Source organism: Nyctibius grandis, chromosome 9 (assembly GCF_013368605.1).
Source record: "Nyctibius grandis isolate bNycGra1 chromosome 9, bNycGra1.pri, whole genome shotgun sequence".
NCBI classification, from domain to species: Eukaryota; Metazoa; Chordata; class Aves; order Nyctibiiformes; family Nyctibiidae; genus Nyctibius; species Nyctibius grandis.
Genome location: NC_090666.1, coordinates 29,004,653 through 29,020,369, shown reverse-complemented (window position 1 = coordinate 29,020,369; position 15,717 = coordinate 29,004,653). Strand labels below are relative to the sequence as shown.

General features: G+C 51.9%; 1 protein-coding gene across 1 annotated transcript; it reads left to right on the top strand.

The window, feature by feature from the left end:
- Positions 1–13,354: 13,354 nt before the first annotated feature.
- Positions 13,355–14,389, top strand: ARL4C (ADP ribosylation factor like GTPase 4C). Its single transcript, XM_068407809.1, has one exon. It carries the CDS (start codon positions 13,398–13,400, stop codon positions 13,974–13,976), a length of 579 nt encoding a protein of 192 aa, XP_068263910.1. The 5' UTR covers positions 13,355–13,397; the 3' UTR covers positions 13,977–14,389.
- Positions 14,390–15,717: the final 1,328 nt, after the last annotated feature.

Below are 15,717 nucleotides of genomic sequence, written 5' to 3'. Positions count from 1 at the left end.
GGGGAGCTGAAAATGGTTGGAGGAGCAAGAATACTTGGGAGATGTATCACCCACTCATGCCACCATCTTCTCTGCCATCGTCATGTATTTTGGCCACCAGAATATCCATGGAAAGGGTTACAGTCTTTCCAAATCTGGAAAAACAGCTTGTGAGCCCAGGGGTGATCTGAGTCACAGGCACTCAGTGAGAGGCAGCAGTAAGGGCAAAGACACTAAGGCTCATGCTGCACCAGATGTCCCCAGGTAGGCGTTTACAGAGGAAAGGCTAAAAACACAGTGTGCCATGGCAGCATTGTTGGGAAAATACATCAAGAAACATTTTCAGGAGAGGCATATGTCTACATTTAGCCCACGCCCGGAGCTAAACAATAACCAGTTGTTCTGTCACCCAGGACCCCTCCCCAACCGAGAAAGGGAATTAGGAGAAGGAGGGAGACTCATGGCTTGAAATTTAAACAGATTTAATAAAATAAAAAACCCAATATCAATACTAATACAAACGACACAAAATTATACTTAGCTCATAGACTGGTGGCAAGTCCCTCTAGGAGCAGTAACCACGTAGAAGGAGAAGGGAGTAAAGAATCCATCCCCTCAAGCTTTCCCGTTTATAGTGACTGTGATGTTGATGTTATAGCATACACCTGTGGGCCAGCCTGGGGCAGCTGCCCTGGATTTAACTGCTAATGGCCCTGATCACCATCCCACAGCTGGCCACAAACTGAAACAAAATATGACAGAAAAGTGATTCTATGAATTTTATCCCTGCAAAACCAGGACAGCATATCAGGGTGATGGACATATCCTGCCCCTGGGAGCACTCGCTGTGGCCCTACAGGCAGGGACTTCTCCTGCTGGCAAGTGGAGCAATGCAGGGCAAGATGTGTAAAATGGCTTTCATCACCCATGTAAAGCTTCATTAGAAAAAAGCAGTCACTTCTGTTTATCCGTGCTGAGCCCTATTATATTTGTCAGGTGAGGTGAGAACCTGGAAAATGAGAGCTGGCCCCTGTCGGGTACCACACCATCCCTCCATGTCACCAAAACATTTCCTCCACAATTAATAAACCTCTTGCTGGTGGGAATGGCTCTGGGTGAGCTTCTGGGGTCCATACCTGGTTCCCAGCTGGTTATGGTCATGATTCACACTGTGTTTTTTGCCTTATTTAACAGGAGAAAGGTGTTTTTCATGATTCAGTAGTGATTTTGTAAGAAAAAAGCCCTGCAGACTGATTTATGTTGATGTTCAGTGCAAATTCCTGGCCAAACCATCTTGAAAATGCCATCGTACGCCCTCCTGCAGGGCTAGCAACACTGAAACATCAAACACCCCAAGACCCTGGCTCGGTTTCTTAAAAATCATGAAGGTTCATTCACTATTCATGGTTCTTACCTCTCCATTCTGCAACTAGCTCGACAACCATAACATTAAAAAAAAAAAGGTTTTTTTCTTTACAAGGAAAGCAAAGATTCACAATTAATCACCTCTCCCAGGGTTTAAACAGAAGAATATAAAATACTGTAAGAAATACAGTAAGAAATAGTGGTGACACTGTGTTTCAGAAGACCTGGCTTCTTGCTTTATTGTCATAGATTGCTGGTTGATAACAATCCTCTAGGAAATATTCATCTTTGAAAAGGAAAAAAAAAAAAGCCTGAAACAACTCTCAATTCTCTGGAGCATTCCCATTTGGTGAATGGGCTCCCTGTGCCTGAACACTAATTAATTAATCTCCGCAATCTAAATTGCTTCTTCTGCATCCCCAATATACAGGAAAACTTAAACAAGACCTGAATGCACAAGAGGGGGAGCTGAATTTATTTAAGGTATCATTTAGTAGAAGCAATTTTCTGTCTTCTGTCTCCCAGATTGGTCTTGGTCTCCAGGGATGCAGCAGCCTTCGGGTTAACTATTTTTAACCCATTTGGGGTTGTGTGCTGGGAGTGGGTCTAAAGCTGTAGCAAGAGCAGCAGAAATGCAGGCTGGGGCCCATGGGTGATGTTCTCTCTGCTGAACCACGCTGGGGTGATGGAAGGCACTCATGATTCACAGGCTGCCTGAGTTTGGAAGGGACCTCCAGAGGTCATCTGGTCCAATCCCCGTGCTCAAGCAGGGCCACCTACAGCCAGTTGCCCAGGACTGTGTCCAGATGGCTTTTGAATATCTCCAAGGATGGAGACTCCACAACCTCCCTGGGCAACCTGTGCCAGTGCTCGGACACCCTCACAGTGAGAAAGCATTTAGTGGTGTTCAGAGGGAACCTCCCGTGTTTCAGCACGTGCTCGTTGCTTGTGGTCTTGTCACTGGGCACCACTGAAAAGAGCCTGGTTCCATCCTCTTTGCACCCTCCCTTCAGGTATTTATAGACATTGATAAGATCCCCCTGAGCCTTCTCTTCTCTAAACATCCCAGCTCTCTCAGCCTTTCCTCATAGGAGAGATGCTCCACTCACTTCACCATCTTTGTGGCCCTTCATTGAACTCTCTCCAGTAAGTCCATGCCTCTCTTGTATTGAGGAGCCCCAAACTGGACCCAGCACTTCAGAGGTGGCCTCACCAGTGCTGAGTAGAGGGGAGGAATCACCTCCTTTAATCTGTCAGCAACATTTTATCTCGTAGCCCAGGATACCATTTGCCATCTTTGCAGCAAGGGCACATTGCTGGTTCATGGTCAACTCAGTATCCACCAGGACCCCCAGGTGTTTTTCTGCCAAGCTGCTTTCCAGCTGGGCAGTCCCCAGCATGTCCTGGTGCCTGGGGCTGTTCCTTCCCGTGTGCAGGACTTTGCACTTCTCCTTGTTGAACTTCATGAGGTTCCCATCAGATCCTTTCTCCAGCCTGTCGAGGTCCCTCTGGATGGCAGCATGACCCTCTGATGTGTCACCCACTCCTCCCAGTTTGGTGTCATCTACAAACTTGCTGAGGGTACACTATGCTCCATCATCCAGATCATTAATAAAGATGTTGAACAAGATCAGACCAAGGATTGACCCCTAAAATGACCATGCAGTCTGAGCCAGGCAAGTGCAAGTGCACAGTGACCAGGACCTTTGGGGATGGACATGCCCTGTGTGTCCCAGCGAGCCCGGCGGTGAGGAGGAGACGGGGAGTGCCACCAGCCGGGCGGGGACAGCAGGGACCCCAGCTCCATCCTGCAGTCAAACGCTTCCCTCTAGCGACACATGAGCACAAGAGCAAGAGTCCCACCGAGGTGGAACTGCAGCCACCGAAGGCAAACCTATCGTGGCACAGGGCATGGGGTGGTTTGGGTTGTTTTGCCCTCAGCCTTTACAAATCAGGCTCTATAAATGCAAATAACCCTTCTGCCGCCCAGCTTCATGATGCTGTGCAGTTGCTCTGAGGACCGGTGGGTGCTTGAAGTGAAAAGGTCCACTTTCCAAGGAGGGTGTAGTTGGGTGGTTCATTTGTTCTCCTCAAAAGCCTGATCTCTGCTTGTCCCACCTAACAACCTCCTGCAGTCCCTCACAGCCTTGACTGATGGAGCCCCAGCACCTGTTGATGGGTTACCATCGCTTCCACACCAGTGGGGACCTTACTGGGTGCAGTGGGTTCAGTCCCTCCCTCCCCTTGGCTGCACGAGTGAAGCAGAAGCATAAGCAGGACCAACATAAGGAGCCAGGAAGCTGAAAGGTCACTGGCTTCCCCGGGGCACTGCAGAGAGCAACACCGAGAACACGTGGCATGAGCCACCTCCTCATGCCCGGAGACAGCCAGGGTGGCTTGGGGATCGATGGCAAGCATACATGGCATAGCCCACCTGGCCGCCTCTTCATGCCCAGGGACAGACAGGGTGGCTTGGGGACCGATGGGGATGGGACAGCTTTGCAGCAGCCAAAATGTGCAAATGCCAGGGGAAAATGGAACCTGGGTTGAATGAGAGGTGGACATAGCTGCTGGCAGGGAAAGGCTGTCAGCTGGGTGAAGGAGGAGACAGCAAAAGAGATGGTTTGGGTGCTCTGGGTGCTGCCAGTGTGGCGGCTCGCTCCCAGGGGACAGGACAGCTCACCTCCCTTCCCCTCTGCAGCACGTGTAGGTCCTTCTCTGCTCTTTGCTCAAATCCTTGCTGATTTACACCCTCGTTGTGGCTACCAGGGAGCCTCATGGGCCAGTTCCTCTTAGGGTGAAAAACCTGCCACTGTTCTCAGTGGGTCAACTCACATCGCTTTGCTTTTTTATTGTGCACACCAGCTTGTTGTTTTTACTGACCCAATGCCTGAATAAAAGCATCCCAGAGCTGAACTGCACGTTAAATGGGTAGGGCATGGAAACACACACTTCCTGAGGCAATGGTGTACGCTTGGATTAGACTCAAAATCAGATGGGAAGGGAAGGGGTGGGAAGGGGCGGGAAGGGGCAGTGCTTTGCCAGGCCACAGCCCCTAAAGCCACCAGGTGTGAGGGGCTCTTTTGGGCCCCCAAAATCCAAAAGCAAGACTTGTCTCCGGGCCATCAGCAGGTGGCCCTAGAAAACAGCTTTTGCCGGTTGTGCTGAATCTTCCCTGGCTGGTTAAATCCGATTGCTTTTACCTTATTGGCTTTGGTTTGCTGAAAAGCAGGACAGAGGGCAATGTCATCTGCAGTCATCCCTCCTCACCAGCATCTCTGAGAAGTCCTTTTGGCCCAGACACCCTTGGACTGGTTTGGGCTCCGCTGCCAAGCGGTACAGAGGGATGCTTCTCTGCCACCAGGTATTGGTTTGGTATCAAATAGGGCTCCTTCTCCGTGCTGTGCAGACGGAGGAGGCACTCCTTGGCTCAGCTGTTGCATCTATAGCAGGGACAGCAAGATGCCAGCACTGTGACTGTCACACAGGTGCCCACCACTGCTGTCTGCCTGGCAACCAGAGAGCATCCCGAGGGAGGACTCATCCAAGGGAGGCATTGATTGATTGATTTACAAGCCCTTCACTTGCCAGGGAGCAGGAGCACGCACCCCAAGGGCTGTCACCCTCCTTCAGAAACAACACGGCACTACGGGAAAAATATCCTGCAGTTCCAGGAGTTTGCCTGGGGGTAGGTTATCCACACAAGACCATGTATTTTAGATGACCTCAGGAAGGGAAAGGCAGATAGCAACTGCCACACGCTGTCAGCAGTTGTTTTGCAGCCAGGCTGTGCATTGACCCTGGCGCAGCTGGAGCCTGAGCCTGGGGGCAGGATGGTTTGGTGGCTGAGCTTTGCTCTGGGATGGAGGTGATCTGGATTAATCTCTGCCACAAAGATCCTCTGCATCAGCCTGGGCTTCATCTTTCTGTGTCCTCAAGCAGAGGAAGATGCTTCGGCAGGTCCCGTGCCTGTCCCTCGCCTGGCATGAAGGTGATGAAGTGCTGGCTACCCAGGATGCCTTCAGAAATTCCTGCCCCAGCTCTTAATCCACTTCTCCAGCCAACTAGAGGAACTTCAGTTAGCAAATATAAAAGGCCAAAAGAGGGCAGCTTTTAGCTCAGATTCCTTCCCCAGCCCAGCAAACATAGGTCCTGGCCAGAGCAGAAACGTGCAGGCAGGACCAGGACACCCACAGCACCAGCCCTTGGCACCCACAGCTCTGAGCCACAGGGCTTCTCCCGGCCTCTGGCTACTGAATCTCACAAGCATCAGCATGGACCTCCCATGGTTTGACCGCAAAGTCCCAAACCAGGGTCCTTCACAGGTCATGTCCGCCAGTGGTGACCTTCCCAAGGTTTACGTCTTCTTGGTGTTCATCTCCCAACTTGCCTCTCTTCCTTCCCTGGGGGGAGCATCCCCCTGCCAGAAATCACCCAGTGGCTGATAAGCATCGCTCGGGCTGGAAATACAGCCTGATAATGTGAATACGCAGCTCCATCCCCATTTCTACACACCATTACATGGCCCAGACCCCACTTAATTAAATCACAGCTGCATTGCATCAAACTGCCTCTTGGATTAGCAGGCAGGTAATGTTCGGTGCAATGTGAAATTGCATCGGGGATGGGTATTGGTGTCCCTTCACCACCATGCCTGGAAGATGCTCAGCAGAGTGGTAATTCCCCAGGCCTCAGAGGCTTGGGCACGTCGTGCCATGATGGAGACAATAATCGATGATGCAGTTATGCCTCTGCCTCTTGGAGGAAGGAAATCAGGAGGGAACAGGCATGACTGTCCAGGGTACAGCCTTGAAACTGGGGTGTCCTCTCACTTGCACTGCTCACAGCACCCAGGGGACAGCAGTCCCCTGCCAGCCAGCCCTGGACTAGCCTCATCCTTCCAGGCTTGAGGCTTTGGTTTATTTAAGCTGTTGCCACAGAGGGAGTTTGGGGCTGGCTGGAGGGGAAGGCTGGCATGCGTTACTCAGGTGGGGAATAGCAGCTGAGATCTGACCTCTTACATGATCCTGGTGCATTTTTTTCTCTAAATCAGGCTCCAGCTGACTAAAGTAGCTGTAAACAAATGTACACAGGCTGAACACAGGTAAATCAGCTCAGAGCAGGGTTTTCCCCTCTGGCCATAGAGAAGCTCCTTTAAGGAAGGGAAAAAAAAAAAAAAAAGGTCAGGCAGCAAACAAATGCTCTGATATTTTGGGGGGCTAAGCAGAAAATTTGTGGTGCAAATCACCTGAGGAGGCAATTTGAGGTTCTGGCATGCTGCTGGAGAGCACTAGGTGATTTGTGAGCCCTATATCTCCAGCAGCCCTGCGCTTTCACTCTCTTTGCCTTGCTTGCAGCTCAGTAGGCTCCAAGATTTACTGTCCTGAGAATGGGTGCTGGGAAATGGAGGGTTTTGCTAAGCTTATCACCAGCAGCAAGGCTAATCCACTGGTTTGTTGGTTGTTTGTTTTTCCCCTGAGACAGAGTCACAGAAAAATTATAGGGCAAAATCTGCAGCTGTGACTCCTTCCCCAGGCAAGACAACATGCAGGAATGACACCAGGGTAAGGAGTGGCTGAGACCGAGCATTATTCAGGACAGGAATGAGGGAGGGATGTGTGACTGTGTCTGCAGACAAACCTGAACCACGCTATATATCATACCTGAATGTACTTAACCCTCCTGGATTCAGCATCCTTCCTCCTATGTGGAAGTGTTTTAGATTTCCTTTGATTTTCCAGGCTGCCACACTATGGGGCAGCTCCAAAAGAGCCCTTCAAGGCCACATTTCCTCCCCACCCACACTGATCGGTCTCAGGAGGGGGTTCAGTGTGTACCCCACCACAGGACACCCTGCCAGGGATGGGTCCAAGTGGGTGCACGTACTTTCTCTCCCTCAATTTTCACTTGGCTGTATTTTGTTTTATATTCAAAACCAATGCAGTGCCCTCGGGTAAGGAAACCAGCCAGGTTTCAGTCTCCTCTCCTCTGGCCCCAGGGTGCTTGTGAGCACAAAACCAGCCATTCAGAGCAGTTATTTACCCAGCGGGAAGCCAGGGAGGGGTGAGGGGTTATTCCCCTCCAGGCACTGCTTGGGCAAAGGGTGTTGGGGGTCTGGTATCATAGCTCATCCAGGTGGGAAGAAGGGGTTGCTCCTCCCTTGCCCTCAGCCCAGGAGACATCTCACCCACTCCTAGATGTGTCCTTGGAGAAGCAGAGACAAGGGGATGGAGTATCTATTCCCAAATAACATCTCTTTTCCTCTGGGGTCCCCATGGGTGACTGGTCCAGCTTGGGCTTCCTCTCCTGCAAGAAGGGTTAGCTCTGCTTTGCCCAGCAAAGCTCTGATGCAAGCACAGCACAAAAAGAGTGGGGGTTTTTTTTGGTGAAAATCCCAACCTAACCTGCCAGAAAAGCCTTGCACTTGCCTTGCTTTAACCTGCAAGGCTGTTCTTGGTCTGTGTGAGTTTGCAGAGGACATTTCCAGGCAGTTTCACACCAAGGAGATTCTTTTTTATCCAGCAAAAATTGGCAAGCTCTGGCATTTTGCCCCAGGATGCTGATAAGCCTAAAAGCTTGTAAAGCTTCATAGTGGGTTTGTACAAATTCACAGCAGAAAAAAACCTACCAAAAATTATAATTACACGTCTGCCCTGGTCTTGTGCTCCTCCAAGTGCCTCTACTCCTGGCTGCGTACAGAGACACAACGCTGGGCTAGATGGACTTTGTGCTGCCTCAGTAAGGCTGTTCTCACATCAACTCCTTTAGAGGCAGATTTTGTTCTTCCTCAGTGTCTTTGTTTAACCCACACCTGGGGCTAAACAATAACAGTTTTTCTCTCACCCAGTGTCCCTTTCCTAACTGAGGAAGAAAATTAGGAAAAAGAGGGAGACTCATGGGTTAAAATTAAACAGATTTAGTAAAATAAAGAAACCAATATAAATGCTAACACAAAACACACAAAAGTGTACTAAGCTACAGGTTGCAGCAGGTTGTCCAGGAATAGCAATTGTTAGCAATGAGGAAAAAAGGAGGCCAGCAGAGAGGAGAGCAAAAACAGCCCCACTTCTCCCCACCAAGCCCTCCCTTTTATAGTGAACTTGATTGTTAATGATATAGCATACACCTGTGGGCCAGCCTGGGTCAGCTGCCCTGGATTTAGCTGCTAATGGCCCTGATCACCATGGCTGGCCACAAACTGAAACAAAATCCCTATGAAACCAGGACATTCAGTTTGTGGCTGTTTTAGCATTTCCAGGGGATGAGGTTGTAAAGTCAGCTTTAAGCTGGTCCTTGAAGGACTTTGCTTGGCTTGAGGAGGCATCTGAGGTCATGAAATGGAACTGAGTTACTGCGCTGCAGATGAAGGGATTATTTCTCGCTCCTGCATTAGGAGCTCTGTGGATTCAGTTATTTCTCCACTATGATGCTGCTTTTATCCATTGCTCCACCCCTCCACGTATCCACCTGGGAGCTCCTAGAGACATCTCAGGAGTGTGTTCCTCTAGTCCACAAGACCTCCTCGGCCCCAAGAACCTGCACGCTTGAATGGGCAGGAGCAGGCAGGGATGGAGGGCCCCGCTCCATGGGACAGGCACCCTCTAAACTCAGGGCTGACACAGGTGGGTGAGATGAAGCACAGAAAATCACCCAAGTGAGACTGTCTCCAGAAACCACTCAGGAAACTGGTAGCAGAGGTGTGAATCCAGCATTTAGAGGGATAATCTCCTGCGAAATATTCAGCATCTATCCTTCTCTCTCTCATTATTCCCTCATGCCCCTTTGCTCTCCCCCATTAACCCTTTCAGTGGGGGTACCCAGCTATATCACGCGGCTTCTGCAGTCCTGCGGGATAAAGGACTGCCTTTCACAGGAGGAAGGAGTCCCATTAAATCCACGATGCTCTTTTCCCTCAGAATTAATATCCAAAAGGCTCCTGTGAGACTCATCAGCTATTCAACCCTTAATGATCCTGCATTACCTGGCCTCATTATCCAGTGAGTGGGCTGGAAGGTCCTTGGAAAGGATGAAGGTGGGAAGGAGAGGGTGTCTACCTTTAGCCCACACCCAGGGCTAAACAATAACAGTTTTTCTCTCACCCAGTGTCCCTTTCCCAACTGAGGAAGGAAATTGGGAAAAAGAGGGAGACTCATAGGCTAAAATTAAACAGAGTTAATAAAATAAAGAAACCAATATAAATGCTAACACAAAACACACAAAAGTATACTTAGCTACAGATTGCAGCAGGTTGTCCAGGAACAGCAATTGTCAACAACGGAGGAAAAGAGAAGAGCAAAAACAGCCCCACCTCTCCCCACCAAGCCCTCCCTTTTATAGTGAACTTGATTGTTAATGATATAGAATACACCTGTGGGCCAGCCTGGGGCAGCTGCCCTGGATTTAACTGCTAATGGCCCTGATCACCATGGCTGGCCACAAACTGAAACAAAATACCAATGAAACCAGGATAGAGGGGCACAAGAAAAGGATGCTGACCACCACAGGCACAGGAGCACTGTCCCCAAAAAGCCTCCCCAACGGCTTTCCCTCACTGTCAGGGCTCACAAACAAGGATAAGACTTTCCTACACCATATTAGCCAGTGCTGCCTCTCCCAGCTCACACTGGCCCAGGAAAGCCACTGCTCGGGCAGAGCTCACCCCCAAAACCCTGGCAAAAGAGGGGAGCAGCCCACCCTAATCCAGCTGAAGATGCTGGTCCCATGTCTTGTACCACCATCAGCTATTTGAGAGGTGTCTGCTGCAGTTCTGGCTCTCAGCATGGCCTTCACACTCTTCCCACATCCCGGGGATGCTATTAATTAGCCTCAGCGATCCCCAAGAACTGAGGCAGCCCTAATTACAGCCCTCACCTGTTAATTTTGTTTGGGCTGGTGTCTCTGCTTTTAAGGCAGAAACAAAAAGAAGCAGGCTAAGATAAGTGATGTTGTTAATAAGGAAGGGGTAGGGGAGGGAGAAAGGATCCTGCGTGCTCCAGGAGTAGGGATGCTCCCTGGAAACTAATTTCCCCCTCCCCAAGTCACCAGCTTTGCCAGAAACTGCTGGCAAAAGCTGCTGCTCCAAGGTTTGGCTTTGCCTGGGTGATAAAGGGCTAATTGGATGCAGATGAAAAGTCACTATTACAGATAATCCGGGAGTGGAAGCACGGGAAGCATCCCTCTGTTGTCTCTGGGCACGGCGCTGGTGGATGCGTGCGGGCTCCGGCCCTTTGTGTCTCACCCCCACAAAAAATGAAAAAAAAAGAGATTTTTGAAGCACAAGATGAGCTGGGGGAAGGGAGATGGGATGGTGGGGGGGAGCTGGGAAGAAATAATTGCCATGTCTGAAAACAGTTACTATGGCAGCAACAGCCTTCTTGCTGCTGGAGCAAAATATTGGGGACCAGTGAGCAGTGCCTTTGTCAGATACTGGCAGGCACACATTTAGATGCTAATGTTGGCTTTAACCTTGGCCACTTAACCTGGAGGTGATGGAAAGGGCTGGGGAGGAAAAGCAGAGGAGAGGCAGGAGCTTATGGAAAAGATGGGTTTCCTCTCCCTAAATTTGCCACTGAATGGACTTGGCAGACTCCACTCCGCTGCGATTAACAGTGTTATTTCTGCGCTTAATATTCAGCGGAGGTCTGAACAGCTTATTTATGGATAGCTGGCAGTAGCTGCAGCATCATTGCCCACTGCAATGCTCCCGTTTATCTCCATCCTCTTGGGATCATCTGATATAAGGTGGTTTTTTAGAACATCCCCTAGGTTTGATCAGCCTATCTAATATCGCCTTTATTTATAACTCACAATCAATGCGGGGGTGAAAAAAGGAGGGGCGCAGAGGAGGGAAGGCTCTCCTTTGGGCTTTGGCTGTTGGGGGGAAAGAAATTTGGGTGGTGTGTTTAGGAAAGGAAGCCTTTTGACTTGAGGCTCAAAGCTGTTTTCAGCAGTGGGACGAAGGAGGAGAGAGGGAAAGGGTTAGAAGTGATGGAGAGGAGAAGGGCAGTTCCCCAGGAATGCTGCCTGGCCACAACACCGAGGGCTGAAACAGCATCTCTTGCACCGGACCCAGCACTCCTGGATCTGGGCATGAGCTCACAGCTCGAAGGGCAATTTCTAAAACACAAATATTGCCCACAGATCGGCCACTAATTCTGGGGACAGCCTGGGTTGCGCTTGCCTTGGGATTGTCCTTTGCAGCTGCATTTAAGAAAGCTTTTGCTGAAGCAATTCAGGCAGAAGAGATGAGAGCGGTGTGGGATCTGCTGGTGACACTGCTCACAGATATGACCCTGTTCTTCCATTTCTGGCATTATTTTCTTTAATGCTCCGGCTCCTGGAGTCAGGTGATCATTCAGATCTTTCTCCACTTACTCTCAGAAGCTCATTACCTTCGCAGAGAAAAGCCTGAATTCACACTAGCTCAAAGGCCAGCTGATCAGGACAACCGCGGTGCACAAAACGGTTCCATTTTCCACCCTGTACGACACCTGTGCCTTGCTTTTCGAACGGCTGTGCAGAGCGCGGAGGCAATGCTGCCTCACGTGCCGAGAAGCGTTTCTCCCAGCTGCACACTGGCGGGGACGGAGCTTCCTGCACTTTTCACACTGTCACCACATGGTGATTTCCATCAAAACTGTGCCCAGTGTCACCTCTGGAGACTGTCACAGCGAGCTGCCTGTATTTTTAATGATGGCATGTGTTAGCAGGTAGTCTTATCTCCACGCAAAGCTGCAACACACATCCTCAGGATGAAATATGAATATGAGAAATGATCCCACTCCAGCCTGACAATCCTCACTGCACGCCGTGTGGTGAAAGCATCTTAAATTAAAAGCAGTATCTATCTTCTGCAGTACGCTTCTTTCTCCAGGGCTTTCTAGTTAAGCTGTCAGATACAGTTGATATTTATTTTACAAATGTTGTAAAAGAGGAGATGGGTAATAGTGTAGGAACAACTCTGCTGCTGCTCTTTGGCTCAGGAGCAATATCAGAAACAAATGCAGCAGCGAAGAGTGGGGCAGGCCTTCCCCAGAGCATGCAGCGAAGGTGGCTTCCCTGTCCCTGCACTGGACTGGAAGGGGCTTCAAGGAAGAGTAGGTGGGCCAGCAGCTACATGGCAGCTCCGGAGCTGTGCTGGGCCTGGGGGGGGCTGGCAGGCCACAAGGACCTCGGGGACTTTAACATGGGCTGAAGGTACGAACATCATTTATGAAGAATGAGATGCAAAAAGCATTAACAGTGATGAACATTAGTGTCCCCTCGGCCTGGATTGAGCGCAGATGAGGTTTTTCCCCTCCCGGCATCTCTCCACTTCATGAGACCGTGGGATGCAGACGGTCCATTTCCCAGCACCACGTTGGGTGGTGGTGACTCCCTAGCTGGCAGTGCCGGTGCAGGCTCTGCATTTCCAAGAGCAGAGCATCGCTCTCCTGCTTTTAGGGCTCAGCTCATCGCCAGTGCCAGGTCAAGCTGTGCCTGGACCACTTTTGCAACCCCCACGATTCCCTTATCTAGGGATTATACATGGTACAGCAGAAGGTACCTCCTTGTGTCACGGTGCAGCAGAAGGTCCCTCCTTGTGTCTCTGTGCAGTGAAGAATGCCTTGGCTTGGTTCTATGGCAGGGGAGTTGGAACTAGATGGTCTGTAAGGTCCCTTCCAACCCAAACCATTCTGTGATTCTGTGACCCTGTGTAACCTGCTCTGGGTGACCCTGCTCTGGCAGGGGGTTGGACTAGATGATCTCCAGAGGTCCCCTCAGCCCCAACCAGCCTGTGACTCTGTGATTCCGTGCCCCCGGTGCAGGCAGCGGCGCAGGCGGTGCAGGCAGGGGAGGGGACGGGGGACGGCGGCGGCGCGGCCCCTCCTCCCGGGCGGGGCGGTGGCGGGCGGTCCCCCCCGCGCTGCTTGCGCGCTGCCCGCTGCCTCCGTGCCCGCTGCGCGCTCCGCACCCAGCCCCGCACCCAGCCCGGCTCGCCCCCAGCCGTGCCCCCGCGGGCCGGCGGCGCGGGGATGGGCGCGGGGTTGTGAGGGCGGCGTGAGCCGGTGGCCATGGGGAACATCTCCTCCAACATCTCCGCCTTCCAGTCCTTGCACATCGTCATGCTGGGCCTGGACTCGGCGGGGAAAACCACGGTGCTTTACCGGTTGAAGTTCAACGAGTTCGTGAACACCGTGCCCACCATCGGTTTCAACACGGAGAAGATCCGGCTGAGCAACGGGACGGCCAAGGGTATCAGCTGCCACTTCTGGGACGTGGGTGGTCAGGAGAAGCTGCGCCCGCTCTGGAAATCCTACAGCCGCTGCACCGATGGCATCATCTACGTGGTGGACTCAGTGGACGTGGATCGGCTGGAGGAGGCCAAAACAGAGCTGCACAAGGTGACTAAGTTCGCCGAGAACCAAGGCACCCCGCTGCTGGTCATCGCCAACAAGCAGGACCTGCCCAAGTCCCTGCCGGTGGCCGAAATCGAGAAGCAGCTGGCCCTCCACGAGCTGACCCCTTCCACCACCTACCACATCCAGCCCGCCTGCGCCATCATCGGCGAGGGGCTCACGGAGGGCATGGACAAGCTCTACGAGATGATCCTCAAGCGGAGGAAGTCCCTCAAGCAGAAGAAGAAGCGGTAGAAGCCCCGCAGAGGCGGGGAGGGATGGGGGAGCAGACAAAGGAACCGAGGGGGAGAGAGAACCAAAGCCGTCCTTTTGGGGGTTAATTGTTATTATTATTTTTTTCCTCTTTTTTTTTCCCTTCCTTTCCAAATGAAAAGACAATAGTGGTGATAACAAAGCCGCTTCTGCCAGCCAAGCCCACATCCCCGGGGTCTCCCCTCTCCTTCCACCGCCCCTTTCTGTGGACCACCGTGCTCCTCAGGGCCCGATCCGGACCTCCTGGACCCCCGGGCTGAGCTAACCGGGTGAGACCCACCCCCCCTTCTCCGTCCTTCGGGACCACCGAGCTTTTGTGTGCCGGGGGGTGCGAACAGGGCAGGACCCTGGCGAAGTGCATTGGCGAGAAGCTCAGCGTGCTTCTGGATCTTTAACGTGTGCATTTTGCGGGAGGGTATGAATGCTAGGGGGGGGAGGTGAAGGCAAGGTCAGCGGTGAGGGGGGTTCCAGCTGCAGCCCCCAATGCCTGCCCACATCCCCGCATCCTTCCCCCGTGGGTGGGAAGGGGTGTGGAAAGCGGGGAGGGGAGGGGGTTGGACCAGCATAAAATGTCTGGGGGGGGGGCGTGTGGGTGATGGGTAAGGGACAAACCTGCTCCCCCCCCCCAAGGCTGGTGGTTTGGGGCACGGATGGGTGCAGAGCAAGGACAGGCAGCCTTCAGCCCATGGCGGGTGTAAGGCTGCGGCGGTGGGGGTGCTTAGCAGCTGGTGACTGGTGCTGAGCTGTTTGCTTTAAAAAAAAAAAAAAAAAAAAAAAAAAAGGCAAGGGTTGTGGGTGAAGGCTGCTGGAAGTGTCGAGTGGTTGTCCAGGAGTCCCCCTTCTCAAAGGCTTAGTTGTGTCACCTGAAGCAAAGCCCCGAGCAGGTCTCCATTGTGCCCAGGCAGAGGCATGCTCCCAGGTGCAGATTTGCTCCAGCTGGGGTGATCCAAAGTAGGGGCGAGTTCATTAAAAAAAACAACAAGCAAGCGGCGCGGTCCTGATCACCGTCCTGCTCTGCAGGCAGTGCAGGAGGTCAGGGCAGCGCTGGCTAAATGCAAGTTTTTGGGGAGGTTATGGCAGGGCAGGACGGACAGCTGCCGGCATCGCCCGCTGAGGTGGCCAGAGCTTGCAAAATCTCTGCTGGAAAGGGACTCGGAAAATGGCAGGGTGTGAACGGACATGGGGAGGGGGCAGGTAACATGGCGGGGGGGGGTGTTATTTTTTTATAAAGGTTTAATCCCGATTCAAAGCAGAGAGCCCCTTTGCTGCCAGCAGTAGCTGTGGGGTCAGGCCTTGCCACCTTCTTCTGCACGGGGACATTTTGGTACCTGGATGGGACTGGGGACCAAAAGCCATTTGCTGTCTGTGTTTTGGCCTGGGACCCAGCTCTCTGGAGGAGAAAAACCAGGGTCCCGGCTTTCCACGCTGCCCTCGGGGGCCAAATGTCCTGAGTTTTGAGCTGTGCAGTCAGGCAGGTGGTTTTGGTGAGTTTTACACCAGCTTTCCTGTTTGAAAAACACCTCCCAGAGCAGCCAAGGAGAAACCACCAAGGAGACAAAAGAAAAAATGCCCTTCGGGTTTCAGGGAGTTGATTCTCCCCTCGCAGCGATGAGTGTGGCACCTTCCAAATAGCGTTTTGGGGGTTTTTGTTTTTGTTTTTTTTGTTAGGAAACAAATGTTGCAGCCAAGTAGTATTTCTTCTTCTTGTGGGATTTGAGTTCCC

Coding starts and splice junctions, on each gene's coding strand:
- ARL4C (XM_068407809.1), top strand. CDS start 13,398: ATGGGGAACATCTCCTCCAACATCTCCGCCTTCCAGTCCTTGCACATC.